We start from the raw sequence: 15,480 nt of genomic DNA on the forward strand, positions 1-15,480 counted from the left end.
TGCGCCTGGGGGGACCTGGGGCCCCTGAGCCTCGCTGGGTGCCTCTCCTGGAGCCGGGAAGACTCTTCCATAGCCCCCTGTGGCCCCAGGACGTCACAGGCACTGGCCCCTGTCCCTGAGCGTTCCCGTGATCGCCATCCAGAAAAGCCTGGCTCTCCTGACACTTTGGCCACTCACTCAGTCACTCGGAGCCTCAGCTTTCTCATCTGAAAATGCACCAGACTGAGATGACCTGGTGAGGTGCCAACCCCGCGGGGTGCGCAGGACGACGGCAGCGGGAAGACGGGGTGTGCGCCGGCCTGTTCCCCGCAGGCCACGTGGTGGGGGGGACGCCATGGGTCCTGAGCATTGGAAGAGCCAGGGACACCAAAGTCCTGCTTCTGATGAGACCGATACAGCCCCGTGAGCAGGGAGGGGTCTGGCTTTAAGTGACGGCGCGGGTCTCCGGCCTCGTGCCGCAGCAATTGGCCGACGCTGGACCAGGTCCCTCCCCGCTCCCCGTCCCTGCGTGGGCACCGCCGCTCTGAGCTCCAAGTCCACCCTGGGAAGCAGGTCGCACCCCAGCCTGGGCTTCTGAGAGGCGCCGATGAGCTGACGTAGCTGAGGCCCCGGAAGTGTTTTCAGGGGCCGAGTCATTCGTTGGGAACAGGACACTCTCCTCGAGTGCAATACAGTGGGGCCTTGACTTATGAGTTTAATTAGTTTTGAGACCGAGCTCGTTAACTCAAATTACTCTATCAACTCAATGCAAAAAATCGGCCGAGAGACAGCTGGTATCTCAAAAAACTCGTTAGTCGGGACACTCGTAAGTCAAGTCCCCACTGTACTTGTGTTCCCTGTGCCCCGCCCCCGGGCGGGCTGTCTCGGCCTTCTGCCTTCTCAGCCTTTTCTTTGAAGATAACACGGCGCAGTTTTCTGTGAGGCCAAGTCAGCCTGTACAGAACTGAATTTAAATCTAATTTCCGGCCCGGCCGGCGTGGCTCAGGGGTTGAGCATCCATCTATGAACCAGGAGGTCACGGTTCGGTTCCCGGTCAGGGCACAGGCCTGGGTCCTGGCTGGATCCCTGGTGGGAGGCAGCTGATCCATGATTCTCTCTCATCATTGATGTTTCTCTCTCTCCCTCCCCCTTCCTCTCTGAAACCAATAAAAATTTATGTTTAAAAAATCTCATTTCTGGATGTGTGAGGCCGTGCGGAGGTTTGGTGGAAAGTCCGCAGGTAGGTGTGTATGTGTGTGTATGTGTGTGTGTGTGTGTGTGTGTGTGTGTGTGTGTGTGTGAGAGAGAGAGAGAGAGAGAGAGCGAGAGCGCGCGAGCGAGAGCCGGGTTCTAATCCTGCGCCAGGCACACAGGCCAGGGGCCGGGTCCAGCAGAATCTCCACTCTTGGGGCTTAGGTGGGGCTTCAGCCTGACAAGACCCCCCGGAGCTCGAACTTCCCACAATGCCCTGTGGGCCAGGCCACGCTCAGCGTGGCTCCCAGCCACCCCCGGGACAGGCGTGCACGGGGCTCAGTCTCGGGGCTGAGCTTTGCGGGGCCAGCCCTTCCCGCCTCTGCCGCCCGACGCTAAGCCACTGGGGAGCGAGGCCGCCTTTACCTTCTGCCTCTTCTCCAGTTTGATGGCTTTCTGGGCGGCCTTCTGCTCCTGCACCCACAGCTTCTGGTACCGGTGCTGCAGCAGGTCGAACAGGGGCGTGGAAGGCCTGCGGGCGAGGCCGGCGTGTGAGGCACCCTCCCCCGGCCACCCGCCCTCTGGGGGCCACCCACTGGCCATCTGGGCTCCGGGGAAACCCTCTCCCCAGGAGCAGGCGCCCCACATGGTCGCCCACAAGCACTGATGACAGTTGCGGCTGAGGTGAGGGTTCACCCCAGGAGCGTCTGGCCCTATTGGCTCTCCGTTCGTGCACATTTGAAATTTTTCATAAAAAGCGAAAAAGAGAAAAAGAAAAAGGAAAGCAGTGGAGAAAGCTCTGTCCTCCCCATTCACTCCTTCCTGCCTTCCCCCGGCCCGAACAGCTTAGTCACCAGTACAGGCCGGGCTCCTGGGGGGCGGAGCGGGCGACTGGTGCCTCCCCCAGGCCATGTCCGTCCCACCCGGAGCCTGGTGGCCAGGACGGTCTGGGAAAAGGGCTTTTGCAGTTGGGGGCAGGTCAGCGATCGCAAGATGGGGGAAAGCATGGTGTGCGTGCTGTTCAGGGTGGGCCCAGGCCCAGTGGCAGTGTCCCTGTGAGAGATGCAGGGAAGCGAGACGCAGGGTCGGGAGAGGGTGCTGTGAGGAGGCGGCAGAGGTGGGAGCCCCCGTCAGGAGCCCAGGCCCCCAGGAGCGGGAAGGGGGAGGCAGGGAAAGACCCTCCGTGGCCTCCAGGGGGGGCAGCCCTGCCCATCCCTGGCCTCCAGCGCTTCTGTTGTGTTAAGACACCGAGTTTGTGGCTGTTTGTTACGCCAGGCCCAGGACCCCCAGGGGTTCCTCGGGCAGACTTTGGGAAACACTGGTAGAAACGGCTTGCAGCTCATACGCTCAGCGCAGGGCCTCAGCCTGGACACCGCCCCACAGCGGGAGGAGCCCAGGCAGCGTGCGGCGCGCTCTCTGCTCTCCGGGGCCCAGGACCCCAGGGCAGTGTCAGAGCCTCGTCCCCGTCAGTGGATCTGGGGGTGCCTGATCCAGCCGTCACCCCGAGCCTCCTGAATCCCGTGAATGGCAGACGGCACTTCTGGGCGGGTGCACAGGCGTTGTCTGGGGGGAGGATCCACAGGCTCAGAGGTGGGTGCGCCCCAGGAAAGGTTGGGAGCCCTGTATTACCGGTGACCTTCCTTCACAGACACGACAAACCACCCCAAGGTCGTGCCGCTAGGACCCCAGACCCCAGCCCTCAGCCTGGCTCTGCCCCGACGTCAGCGTACAAGTCCGGACGCTCCCCACGCGGACCCTTAGGGGTCCCTGTTTGCAGGGAGGGGCAGCGGCTTAGAAACAGGAGGTGCTCAGAGGCCACGCCCAGGGCTTTGCTGTCCTGCCCCTTTGCCCCTGCGGGGACTTTATTGCTTAATCACTACCTGCCCCACGCTTCTCAGCCGCCTAATTTACAGCCATGCTTTCCAGGGACCCTGGACGGTGATCTGGCCACATCTGCCCCAGAGGCCTTCGCTGAGACCCTGTCTTCCCAGCCCCCATGGCCGGCATCACAGCGAGCCTGCCCCCTCCCCTCCCCATCCTGCAGCCTGCTGACGCTGTGCCCGCCCCGGCCAAGGTCCTTCTTACCTGGGCAGAGGCAGGAGGCGCTCCTGACAAACCTGGGGGGGGGGGGGGGCGCACAGGGACATCCGGCAGGTCTGCCCTGGCTCTGTAACTTGGATACTAATGTGGGGGCCTTGCTGACCTGGGGAGAACTCGGGGTGTAGGTCAGATCACATCATCCCCCCCATTTTTTTAAATATATATATATGTAATATATATTTTTTATTGATTTTAGAGAGGAAGGGAGAGAGATAGAAACATCAATGATGAGAATCATTGGTTGGCTGCCTCCTGCATGCCTCCCACTGGGCGGGGATCGAGCCCACAACCTGGGCATGTGCCCTTGGCCAGAATAAAACCTGGGACCCTTTAGTCCTCAGGTCAACGCTCTATCCACTGAGCCAAACCAGCCAGGGCTTTTTAAATATATTTTTATTGATTTCAGAGAGGAAGGGAGAGGGAGAGAGAGAGAGAAACATCAATGATGAGAGAGAATCATTGATTGGCTGCCTCCTGCACGCCCCACACTGGGGATCAAGCCCGCAACATGGGCATGTGCCCTGACGGGGAAGCTATGCCAGCCGGGCCATAGCACCCCTTCTTAAAGCACCCTCAATGGCCTCCCATCTCTTAGACTAAGCCTAAGCTGAAAGAGAGAGAGGCAGAGAGAGAGGGAGAGAGAGAGAGAGAGAGAAAGAGGGGGAGGGGGAGAGGGAGAAAGGAAGAAAGAAATCAAGTCTGAAAGTCGTGAGATTGGCTGGGGCCACATAGCCAGGGATGGGGAGATGGATCTGGGTCCCCAGACTCAGTGTCAGGACGAGAGCCCACCCCAGGCCCACCCCACCAGGCCCAGCCCCGCGAACATCAGACCAGACGCCCCCTTTTCTCCACAGCAGCCGCGGTGGAGGGCGGCTGGCCTCTGGGCCTGGGGGCCCTGCCTGCCCCGCACCGGGGAGTTCAGCATCTTCCCCGAGTGCTTGGCTCCTCCGGATGCATCTTTAGGAGCCAGGTCTGTTTTCTCCCACAGCTGTTTCCGGCTGCTACCTTACAACATGTTCAGTTTTTTAAAAGGGAAGGGCAGTTCTTTATAATGCAGAACGGCATCCTCCCCGACCCCCAAAACGAATGATTTTTGCCACAGGCTGAAGGCCCCGTGGTCTCGGTTATAGCTTTGTTGGGAGGAGCTGGAGGGGTTCACACGGAAGCTCTGAATTATTTATCCTCACTAAATGAGGTGGGAACGGTGCGGGGAAGCCGGAGCCCAGAGAGGTCAAATGGCTGGCCCAGGGTCACACAGCACACTCCAGGCGCAAGGCCTGAACTCCCACCCCTCAGACCAGTGTCTGCAGCTGAGAGAACGTGCAACTGACTTCTGCAGAGACCAAAGGGGACAGGCCAGCAGGCCGGCTGCAGCTAGAGGCCAAACCCAGGGGGCCGGGCCACTCCCAGGTGGGGCCCCAGACCTTCCCAGGGGCTTGCTCCCTGCACTCTGGGGTCACAGGGCCTGCAGCAGCCGTAACGATAATAGTCAGAGCTCAGGCTTCCTGCTGCGTCCTCTGTCCTTAGGACAACAACTCTAGAGACAGATGTGAATATGCCCATTTCACAGATGAGAAATCAGAGGCCCAGAGAAGTTCAGTGTCTTGCCCAAGACCACACAGCCAGTGAGTGACGTGCTGCATTTTCACTGGGAGCCTGTGGGCTTGTTGCCCTGCAGCCCTGGCCCTTGCAGTACTGAAGGCTGAGCGCCCACGGTGAACACTTCAGCTACAGTCTCGGTGACTCCTTATGACTCTGAGAGCGAGGACGAGCATTCCTGCTTTCAGATGGGGAAACTGAGGCTCAGAGAAATGAAGCCACTTGCCTGAGGTTTGCTTGTGGCCTGGGAGGAGCCAAGGGGGCGGATCCAGGCTCCAAACTGGGCTCCCCTGTGGGCCAGGACCCCAAACCGGGTCTGAGTGGTCCCCGTGGCTTGTCCCAGTGGCCCGGCCGCTGACCCAGCTCTGGGCCCGGCCGGCCGGTGGAGTCAAGTTGTCATTTTCTACATTTGACTTCCCCGGACTTCCCCGACGATGTGCCCTTGACCCAGAGCAGCCGATGGCCCCACGCCCTGGGGGTCCCGTCCTGGGGGTCCCAGGCTCTCCGCCTGGGGGACGGCGAGGTTGCCGCGCAGGGCCCGGACAAATTATTTGCTGACAACCTGGCAGGAACGGCTCGGGAAAGTTCCTCACCAGCCTGACATTCCCACTCACCGCAAAACGGTGTCAAAGCCGGGACGACGCGAGGTGAAGCCTGCCGGCTCGGGGTAGGCCTGCAGGAAACCTCAAATTAGTTCCATCAAGTCCATCTCGCTGCCTGGCGATTGATACCCCAGACCGAGGGCTGATCTCCGACGCAGGCGCCGGGGAGCGAGGGGGCCGGAGATGATCATTTGCAAACATTAGGCTGACACTTGGTGCGCGCGGGGGTGAGGGCTGACAGCTCTGATTTGCCCGCGCGGCTCCGCGCTGCCGCAGCGCGCTCTGTGGATTAGAGGGGCCCCTTTCATGGCAGCCCGTCTTCATCTGAGCCGCTCATTAAAACTTCGTGGAGCCGGAGAAGTTGGCGGAGCAGGGGAGCTGCGGGCACCTTCTGAGGGACTCAGGTACACATGCGTTGAAAGGTGTTGGAGGAGGCAGCCTTGGGTCTGACAAACCGGATTTCAGTGCGGCTCCCCGCTCACGGCGGCTGAAATAATTGGTCATCAGTGACTACTAATTCGGTTTAGTAGCCGGAGGCGATTTTTTTCTTCCCGGAAAATCAATGACAGCGCGGAGGTCTGTTCAACGCCACTCCGCTCCAGACGGGCCCTTCCTTGACGCTTGATGCTCCTTCCAGCGGAGACAGCTATTTTGTTAAAATGAAATTAAAATCCATCTCTAATGTGCTGGCAGCCCCGGGGGGCGGGAGAGGCACGGGCGCCCACACGGCCTCCGGGCCGGCGGAGTGGACAGTGGCCACCAGGACGGGCCGTGTCTCCTCGGCTGGTGTGACATTCACAGCACGCCGTGGACCGTGGAGGGTCTGCTTTGGGAGGAGGCTGGGGGGCTGGGCTTCCCCCTGGGGTTCTAAATCACGACGGACACCCGACAGGGGCCCCATCGAAGACCCAGCCCCTCTGGATGGGTTCCTTCACCGAGGGGGCCTGGGGAGGGTGCCCTCGTGTGCTCGGACAGCACCCAGAGGTGCCCCTCAGGCTGGGGCCACCTCCCCTCCGCCCACGACCGAGGCCTCCTGAATGGGCTTGTCCGTTGGCGTGCCAGGTGGCCTCCGTGACCGTGTGCTGAGCACTGCGCTTGTGCCCTACGTTACGCAGCGGTGTTTTCTTCCGAGCAATTCTGACTACTGTTGACCACACAGTACCAAAGCCACTGTTAAATCATTATTTTGCTTTCTTTACATTGACATTGTAATTGAGATCATTGCAGATTTCACATCCTATACGATAAAAGGCTAATATGCAAATTGACCGAACAGCAGAATGACCGGTTGCTATGACGTGTAGTGACCACCAGGGGGCAGACGCTCAATGCAGGAGCTGCCCCCTGGTGGTCAGTGTGCTCCCACAGGGGGAGCGCTGCTCAGCCAGAAACCCTGAGTCAGGCTCACAGCTGGCGAGTACAGCGGTGGTGGCAGGAGCCTCTCCCACCTCCACAACAGCACTAATGATGTCTGACTGATGGCTTAGGAGAGAGCCTAAGCCATCAGTCGGATAGCCCCAGAGGGCTCTCAGACTGTGAGAGGGCGCAGGCCCGACTGAGGGACACCCCCCCCCCCACACACACACACCCAGTGCATGAATTTTGTGCACCGGGCCTCTAGTGCAGTTATAAGAAAGAAAACAGAGGTCCCAGGACCCCTGCCCGTGGTGACATCTGTTCCCCCCATGGTAGCATCTTGTGAAATTCAAGGGTGAAATCACATCCAGGATAGTGACACTGAGAGTCTCCCCTCTTATTCAGATGTTCCCAACTGACTTGTACATGTGTGTGTGTTTATTTCTTTTTAAAAACTATATTTTTATTGATTTCAGAGAGGAAGGGAGGGGGAGAAACATCAATGATGAGCGAGAATCACTGATTGGCTGTCTCCTGCACACCCCCTACGGGGACCAAGCCGGCAACCCAGGCATCTGCCCTGCCCGGGAATCAAACCGTGACCCCCTGGTTCATAGGTTGATGCTTAACCCCTGAGCCCCGCCAGCTGAGCTAATTTTTTTTCAATGGAGGAAGGGACTCACGGAAACCAGAGTGCCCAGGGCTGGGGAAGTCGGGCTGCGGCCCCCTGCCCGGAGCCGGGAGACCCCGGGGCTCGGCCTGGATCAGAAATTGCATTTTGATGCCCTCCCCTCCCCCCGCACGCTGAGGCCAGAGACACAGCCTTGAGGGCGAACGAGAATCACACAGAGAGCTTAGGAGCCATAGAGGTGCCGGGGCGCCACCCGCGGACACTCTGACTCACGGGCCCAGGCATCTGCATTGACCAGGGTGTCCCCTCCCGAGGAGAGTCTGACCCACGTGGTCCCTGGGCCCTGGAGGGTTCCAGCCCTGAGCTGCACCTCCTCCCGAAGGACAGCTGCAGCCCCCTCGCCCCCACCTTTCCCTTAATTGTCCCCCCTTGGCCCGAGGGCCTGTCTTTTCCAACTCGCAGGAGGAAGGGGCGGTGGGGAGCGGCCTCCCGCCCTGGCAGGACTCGGCGCTAATTAGAGACAGGGACCTCTGGGCTGGTGGGTCGTTTTTAATTGTTTGTGGAGCCAACATACAAGCTAATGACAGAGGCGGGAGGCTGAGGAGCGCACACTCCTGACTTCTAAGTTCCTCTAAGAGGTCATTTGCAATTTGTTAACATTTTTCACGAGGGTGAATTCAATTAGCAGTTCCCTGCACGCGTCCAGCGGAGGGCGAGGGGTGGTGGCAGAGCTGGGAGGCTTAGAGAGGGCTCCGCCTGACCTGGGGTGCTCGCGCCCGAAACCGGGGGCTCTCCCCACGCACCCCCTCCTCCCCCGGCACGGCTGGCTGTGGCCTGAGCCCCTCTGGACAGGGAAGGCTTGCCGGACCCAATGGACATGGGGGCCACTCGGGATCCCGGCACCTGGGAAGGTGAGTCGCCGGTGGGGCGTCCCTGCCCGGGAGGGAGGTGCTGGGCCCGGATGAGAACCCCAGCGTCTAGATCAGCTGAGGAGGCCACTGCAGCCCAGCCACCCTGGGGTGGGGCCGAGGGATCCCGCACAGGAGGGAGGTCACGGGGCACAGGACAGCACGGGTCTCAGCAGCGGAGATGCGGGCACCGGCGGGAGATGGGACGGCTGACTAGGGTGACATTTGCCATCGCTGGGAGAGAAAAAGCAAGTCGCCATGCAACGGGATTTACATGGTCGGAAACACCGAACAACACACATCGTTTAGGGACGTCGAACGGGAGAGCACGCGGGACCCGGGGGAAGCCTGTGCCTGCCGACTCAGGAGGCCCGGAGCAGAGGGCAGGCGCGGGCGGGGAGGGCGAGGAGGGCTTCGAGCTGGAGCTCTTATCTGTTGTTTCTTTAATAATTTTACTAAAAGGCTGGGAAGCACCGCGGCTGAGGGCAACGTGCTAAGCCCGAGCGGAGGGTCCAGGGACCTGTCGTTGCCCGAGTTTCCTCGTGAAACAGGAGAAAGGCGGCGGCAGCGTCTGCTCCTCGGGAAGGCGCCCCGCTGCCCCGCCCTGGCTGCCGCCACGCGGCCGGTCACACACCCTCCCCCCTCCACCAGGACGTGAGGGGCAGCGTGTAACGTGTAACGAGACCCTCGGGGCCGCCATCGTTAAATAACGAATCTGAGGTGGTTTCCTCTCTGTATGCCAAACGCCCGGCACAACGCCCAGCACAGGCGGGCACCAAATGAACAGGCGGCGCAGATGGAGGTAAGAAATGGGGCCGTGTGGCTGTGCACAACGCCCCTGGGCCTCAGTTTCCCCGCCTGTAAAATGGGGATAAGAGAGTTGCCGCCGAGAGGGCTGTTCTGAAGGTCCCGTGAGAAGATGTGAATGGAGCACCGTGACTTGCGGCGCGGGAGCGGAAGAAAGGGAAGCTGGAAATGTGATTAATGAAAACTAACGCGGGGCGCCGGCTGAACGGAGCCGCCGTCTGAACCGGTCCTCGCAGGACACGCTCATCCCGAGAACGCTTCTGCCGTCCGGTCAGTGGGCGTGGGAGCAGGGCCCGGGGCAACGTGTCCGCCTCGAGGTACCGGGGGCCTGGCTGGCTCCCAGCAGTGCCAGCTCCTCTGTGCCCCATGTCACGGGGCCACCGTGTCACCGGACGGGCAGAACCAGCAACTCCTCTACTTGTGTCGAGACTGAAGGCTGCGAGGTGAGGAGAGGGGCAGCCGGGCAGCTCCGAGCCCACGCCCCATGCTTTGCCCACCACCGCGGGCGGGCGGGCCGGCGGACGGGCGGGCGGGCGGGCGGGCGGGCAGGCGGGCCCAGCGCTGGAAAATTCGAAAGCAGGCGTGGAACCTGTGCGCTGCGCCGGGAGGCCCCGCGGGGGAGCGGCTGGGCCTCGTTAGCGCTGACCCCGGCCCCGCAGCTCCTGATGGATGAGGGGGTTCGGGCGGGACAGGCCCGGGGGAGCGGCGGCCCTATCCATTATGGGCCATCAGCGCCTCCCTGAGCCCTCCCTGCTCCGAGCGCCAGGAGCCTCGGGCGGGAATAAATCTCTGTCTGGGCGCGGGCGAGCGGAGAGGGAGAAGCCGCACATGAAAAATCTCTCCTCCCTGGCTCAGCCACAGAGCTGCGTGGGAGGCAGCAGCGAGCAGGAGGCTGGGGAGACGGGAGGCCCCCGAGAGGCTGGGCTCCAGGCAGGAGGGAGGAAGGGCCTGCCCACACCTGCCCCAGGGCATGGCCCTGCCTGGGCTTCTCCTAACAGCCCCCTCCAGGTCCCGCCCAGGGACGCAGCTGGCTCTGAGGAGGACGTGCCCCCATTGGACCCAGTGGGGTGTCCCAGGCCCCGGCCCGGCAGCATGTGTGGGTCCAGGGGGGCCAGCCAACACCCCCACCTCCTGTAAGAGTCTGTTCTGGGCACTAAGTGCGAAGGTCCTGGCGTGAACTGCGTGGACCTGAGCCCCACGCTTCCCCGTGCCTCGGTTTCCCCATGGTTAGATGAGGGGCTGGGTTACTCTGTGGAGAGCGAGGCCCCCACCACGTGCTCACTGGCGCCGGCTGTGGATCCCTGTGGCTGTCATTGTGGATGCCATCCTGCTGCTGGGCCGCTCCATGGTGGACGGGCTGGGAGAAGCCGTGGCTCCCTCTCCCAGGGCCTGGCTTGTGGGATCCCTCCCCCCATCCCGTCCACCATCCTGGTGTATCCCCTCTCCTGTTTATGGGCCTTCCCCAAATGGACGATGTCCCGCCTTTTTTTTTTTTTTTTTTTTACTTGATGTTACAAATGTGACCTAAGCAGCAGAATTGAGTGGGAAGGTCACCTCCCTTGCTCTGGACTCGCTACCTCTATTAATTTGGCCAAAGGACACATTCATTCATTCTCTGAGGCGGCCTCACCAGGCCCACAGGCTGATCCATAGCGGCAGCTACAGGGGAACACAGCAGAGCCTGTGCAATGACACAGGACTCCTGGCTTCCCCGTCTCCTCGCTGGGTCTCAGAGGGGCGGTCTCTTCACTTTCAACAACTGCCTCAAAGCCTTAAGGGGCCCTGGGCCATATTCCTCCCCAACAAACATTTACTGCGTGCCTACTGTGTCTGAGAACCCGGTGACATAGCGATGGCCCTGTCCTCCAGGACCTGGGGTCCGGTGGAGCGGACGGGCGTAAAGCAGAGAGCGGCAGATGCTCCCGACGCACGGTGGATGGGGCTGTGTAACGCCACCGCCAGTGGAAATACCTTACGTGGAAAGGCACTCACAGGGCTGTTCAGAGGTCAGCTGTTCACCTGTGATCACTGCCTCCCCAGGGGCACAAGGAAAGATCAAATTTCAAAGCAGTTTCTACCGAACGCATATTGCTTTTGCGCGAATGTAACGTTGAAAAACTGTAAGTCCCACCACCGTTAGTCGGGGGTAGGGGGGTTGGGGGTGGGCGTCTTAGTTAACAATGGTTGCTGTCAGCGCTTCCAGCAGACAGGGTGTGGGGCAGGAGAGGTGAGGGGTCTTTGCTAGGCCCGCGGGCTCCCCCTTGCGGTCAGCCCGGGTTCATTCAGCCGGGGTGCAGGCCTCCCCATTCAGGAACAACCCCCAGTCTCTGAGACAGCTGCCTGGGAAGGGGCTGGTTAGCATTTTACAGGCGTTTGGGGGGCGCCTTGGAGTTTGGCCGGCGGCTCCGGAGTGATGGATGGGCCCACTGTCAACTCGTAAAATAAATCAGTTTGGCAGAGAGATTCAAACGCGTCGGGCACCGGCGTTTTTTAACAGCCCGTGGAACCCTCGTCCTTCACAGTCAGTGCCGGGCCGTCGGCGTCTGAAAGCCGGGCGGACAGAGCGCACGCGGACGGCTGGCTGGCAGCGGCTCCTCCCTCTCTGTGTTTCTCACTTTCCTGTGGTCTGAACGCTTCCAGCACCAGGACTGGACGGATCTAGACTGGACTCATTGGTGGGTGAACTGCCCCGGCGTCATATTCAGATCCCAAGGCCGCTGGGAGAGCAGAAGCCGGCCTGGAGCCCAGGGTGTGGAGTTTCTGGGCGCAGGATCGCGGTTAAAGGCTTTCAGAGAAACGACAGGACGGCTTTCCACAGCATCCAGACAGTCTGCCTCCGCCCCTCTCCAGTAAACGCAGGCAGCGTCCGTCCCGGGCACCTCCATCCTTGTGTGGGCGAGGCAGGCAGATCAGATCGGATCAGACCGGGCCCCACGATGCAGAGCAGCCAGGGCCAAATGGCCTCCCCTCTGACCCCCTGTCTCCTCCTGTAAAGGGGATGCGAGATTCCAGGCTCGCACTCGCTGGGCTGCTCAGAGTATTTAAGGAGAGGCGGCATCCAGTGCTCAGCTCGCTGTCTGACATGTAATAGTAACGATAACACACAGTTGCCACTTTAGTTCAAAGTGGGCGCCACCACCTTCCAGCCGGCTCCTGTCGGGCACTGAGGGATGGGTCCCCCGGTAGCATCCTCGCCTTACGTGTGGCATGAGGCTCTGGGCAGGGCGGTGGCAGAACCCTGGGCATCCAGAATCTGCCAGGAGCACCAGCTGCTGCCCAGCTCTCGCTGTCCCCCGCTAACCCCCCCCCGCCCCCATCCCTGACTCATCATAATGGACAACGCTGGGCCAATTAGGAGCAGTCACAATTAAGATGTGCCGAGGGCATGTGAACATTTGCAAACACTTGTTACAATGCATCAATAATTAAGTGCCTCTTTAATAGCTACATGCCTGGCCTCCGGACATATCTGTTTATAAACCTTGGGTCCCAGCATGCTTTGCGGTCTGGGCTACGGCCTCACCCTCTGGGAATGAAAATTGAAAATTCCTCCCCGACTTGAACTCTGAGGTTTGACGGGGACACGGTCGCCAGCGCCCCCGGGCTTCTCCCAGCTGCCTGGTGCCAGAGGCGTGGTCCTCCCAGCAGCCAGCCGACGGCACGCACCCAGCCTCAGCCCGGTGTCCCCTCCCTGTCCTGGCCTGTGATCCCTGCCCGAGGGGACCACGCGTGCGAAACGCCTGCTGCATGGAAGGTCCGTCACGGCTGCTTCCGTCAGGGGCGCCTCGACACCATCAGAGGACGGACAGAGGCAGCAGTCGCTGAGGGATGGCGGTGACCAGGAGCACCAGCGGCTGCAGGCTCGGTGCCCGGCGGCCCAGGCGATGATGGAAGTGAGAGGGCAGCTGGGTGGGGCTGGGCAGCAGTGCCCACCCAGGTGCCGGGGCTTCTGACTTCTTAAGAGAACCAGGAAGTCCAGGTGTCGGTAGGAAATCTCCTGGCTTCTAAAATGTGGCGACTCGTTTCATTTTTTAAAAAAGCGACTGCCCGGGGCCAAACAGGCATCTGTGTGGTTGGCCTGCCGACCCGGGCCCCCTTTTCCAGATACGAGCCGGGTCCCCACTTCCTTTCAGCCCAGAGGCTGGTGGGTTCAGTGCACCTGTCCCCGTGAGCGGCCCTCTGTGACCCGCAGGTGTGGCCTGGGAGCCAGATCGGCTCGCTGCAAAGGCTGGGGTCCCATCGGTGCTGGGAGGCGGAGGGGCAGGTGAGGCGTGTGTGGCCCCTCCCATCCGTTTATGTTGTCCATCGAGGACGATATGAAGGGCAGGAGGATTGGCCATCGGGGGCGGGGGAAGAAGCCTGGTCAGCATCTGACCCTGCACGCCCCGCCCCCCGCTCCCGGCAGCCCTGGCTTCCGGCGAGCTGGGCCTGTGTGGAGTGTAAGGTGGGGCTTACTGTTATTTTCTCACATCTCTGTAGTTGTGAGTGGACGGCACTCATTTGTTTCTTTACGTGTTCATTGGACCAAGTCTCCCCAACAACTCCTCGGGTAGGCGAGTGTGATCGGGTTTGGCTTTAAACGCTTTTAAAATAAAGAAACGTGGCCGAAACCGGTCTGGCTCAGTGGATAGGGCGTCGGCCTGCGGACTGAGGGGTCCCGGGTTCGATTCCGGTCAGGGGCATGTACCTGGGCTGCGGGCACATCCCCAGTGGGAGATGTGCAGGAGGCGGCTGATGGATGTTTCTAACTCTCTATCTCTCTCCTTTCCTCTCTGTAAAAAATCAATAAAATAATTTAAAAAAATAAAAATTAAAATAAAATAAAGAAACACAATCGCGGCTTATAAAAGGTGATCCTTGGAGAACGGGCCTCGGCCCCATAACTTTAAAGTAATAGCCCCGTTACGGGGGTGGGGGTGGGGTGGGATTTTTTAACTGCGCCCTGCGTCTGCTGTACGGCTGAGGGGCGTGCGGGCAGGTTGGGCATCTCAGTAAAAGCTTTCCCGACAGCCATTTAACCCCCATTTACGGAAAAATAAAGTGAAATTGATGCTGATTCGGGCCTGCTTTGGGGGCTATTTTTGTTCCATAAAAGCCCTTTTGCTTGCAATTTGCTGAGCGGCCCTGTCACTTCCGAAAGGGCCGCCGTTGATAAAGATAAAGCTTTATGGCCGCGATATTTGCTGCTAACAGCAACCTAATGCAGCATTTTCATTTTTGTGCAATTAATGTTAACGTCTGCTACGAAAATTGTCATTAAATACCATTTTAAAATCCATTCAATTTGCATATGCAAAGCCCATTTACCATCGAGGGAGATCTGGCCGGCACTCCATCACGTCCTTCGCTGGGATTGTGGCCGCTGGGGTTTGCAGCGATTTAAGGCTTTTATGTTGAGAGCGGACAGTAATGGATGTCCTTTCTGAGCCCAGAAACCGTAAGCTCTGCCGGCGCACGTAGGAAAACGGAGCCCCAGGCCCCGAAGCTGGGTGTTGACTCTTCACCTCAGTCCCAAGGGGGTGGGAGAGCGAGCACTGAACAGGGAGTCCGCCCGCCTGGCTCCAGAGTGGCTCCTGTCTGGCCTGTGACCTTGGGCAAGTCTCTTCACCTCTCGGAGCTGCTGTTTTCCTGTTTTCAATAAGGGCTCTGAGCCAGGTGACCGCTAATGTCTGCACACTTTAATATGGGATATTTTAAAATATAAACACTCCAGGTAGAGAACCCAGGCCGAGCCCTGCTGTGAGGAAGTTGTGTGAACTTGAGAAGGTCCAGCAACCCCTCCCCGCCTCGGCCCTGCCGCCTCCTGCACAGGGTTCCAGTGGCGATGAAATGAAACGGACCGAGAGTCCCTGGACGCCCAGTTACCACGGTAACGTCCTCTTTCCCGATGAGGACACGGGATCCAGGAAGGAAGGAGAGTCGGGGACAACGCTGGGACCGGAGCCCAGGCGGACCCGGCGGGGGCAGCCCCCGGACGCCAGGCTGTCTGAGAGGCCGGTGACCAGCGCGGACAGTCTAGGGGTCGGTGCCCAGAGGGGACTGTGTGTGCGGCAAAGGGCAAGGAGGGCACGCGTGCTGCGGCCGCAGGAGGACGGGCGGGGGCCGGGAGACGCCCCGTGTTGGCGGGCCTGGCGGGGGCCTCATTGTAAAAGTGGGGGAAGGACGGTGTGCAGACGGCGGTGGCCTCCCCTCTTCTCCGGGTCAGATTCCGGGTTCTGGGGGCCGGTGACTGGACAGGCATTTCCGGTGCGAGCGGCGAGGCCGCGGCCGGCAGGAGGCTGGGGACGCGCTGAGCGGGACTGTGGCG

The 15,480-nt window shown here is 60.5% G+C and overlaps 1 protein-coding gene across 1 annotated transcript in view; it reads right to left on the bottom strand.

Moving 5' to 3' along the window:
• Positions 1-15,480, bottom strand: part of CFAP77 (cilia and flagella associated protein 77) — an 87,061-nt gene that overhangs the window by 21,948 nt on the left and 49,633 nt on the right. Inside the window, exon 4 of the mRNA XM_036331511.1 lies at positions 1,597-1,702. Coding sequence (XP_036187404.1) covers positions 1,597-1,702 — 106 coding nt within the window. The remainder of the gene's footprint in view (positions 1-1,596; positions 1,703-15,480) is intronic.

Source organism: Myotis myotis, unplaced genomic scaffold, assembly GCF_014108235.1.
Source record: "Myotis myotis isolate mMyoMyo1 unplaced genomic scaffold, mMyoMyo1.p scaffold_m19_p_12, whole genome shotgun sequence".
NCBI lineage: Eukaryota > Metazoa > Chordata > Mammalia > Chiroptera > Vespertilionidae > Myotis > Myotis myotis.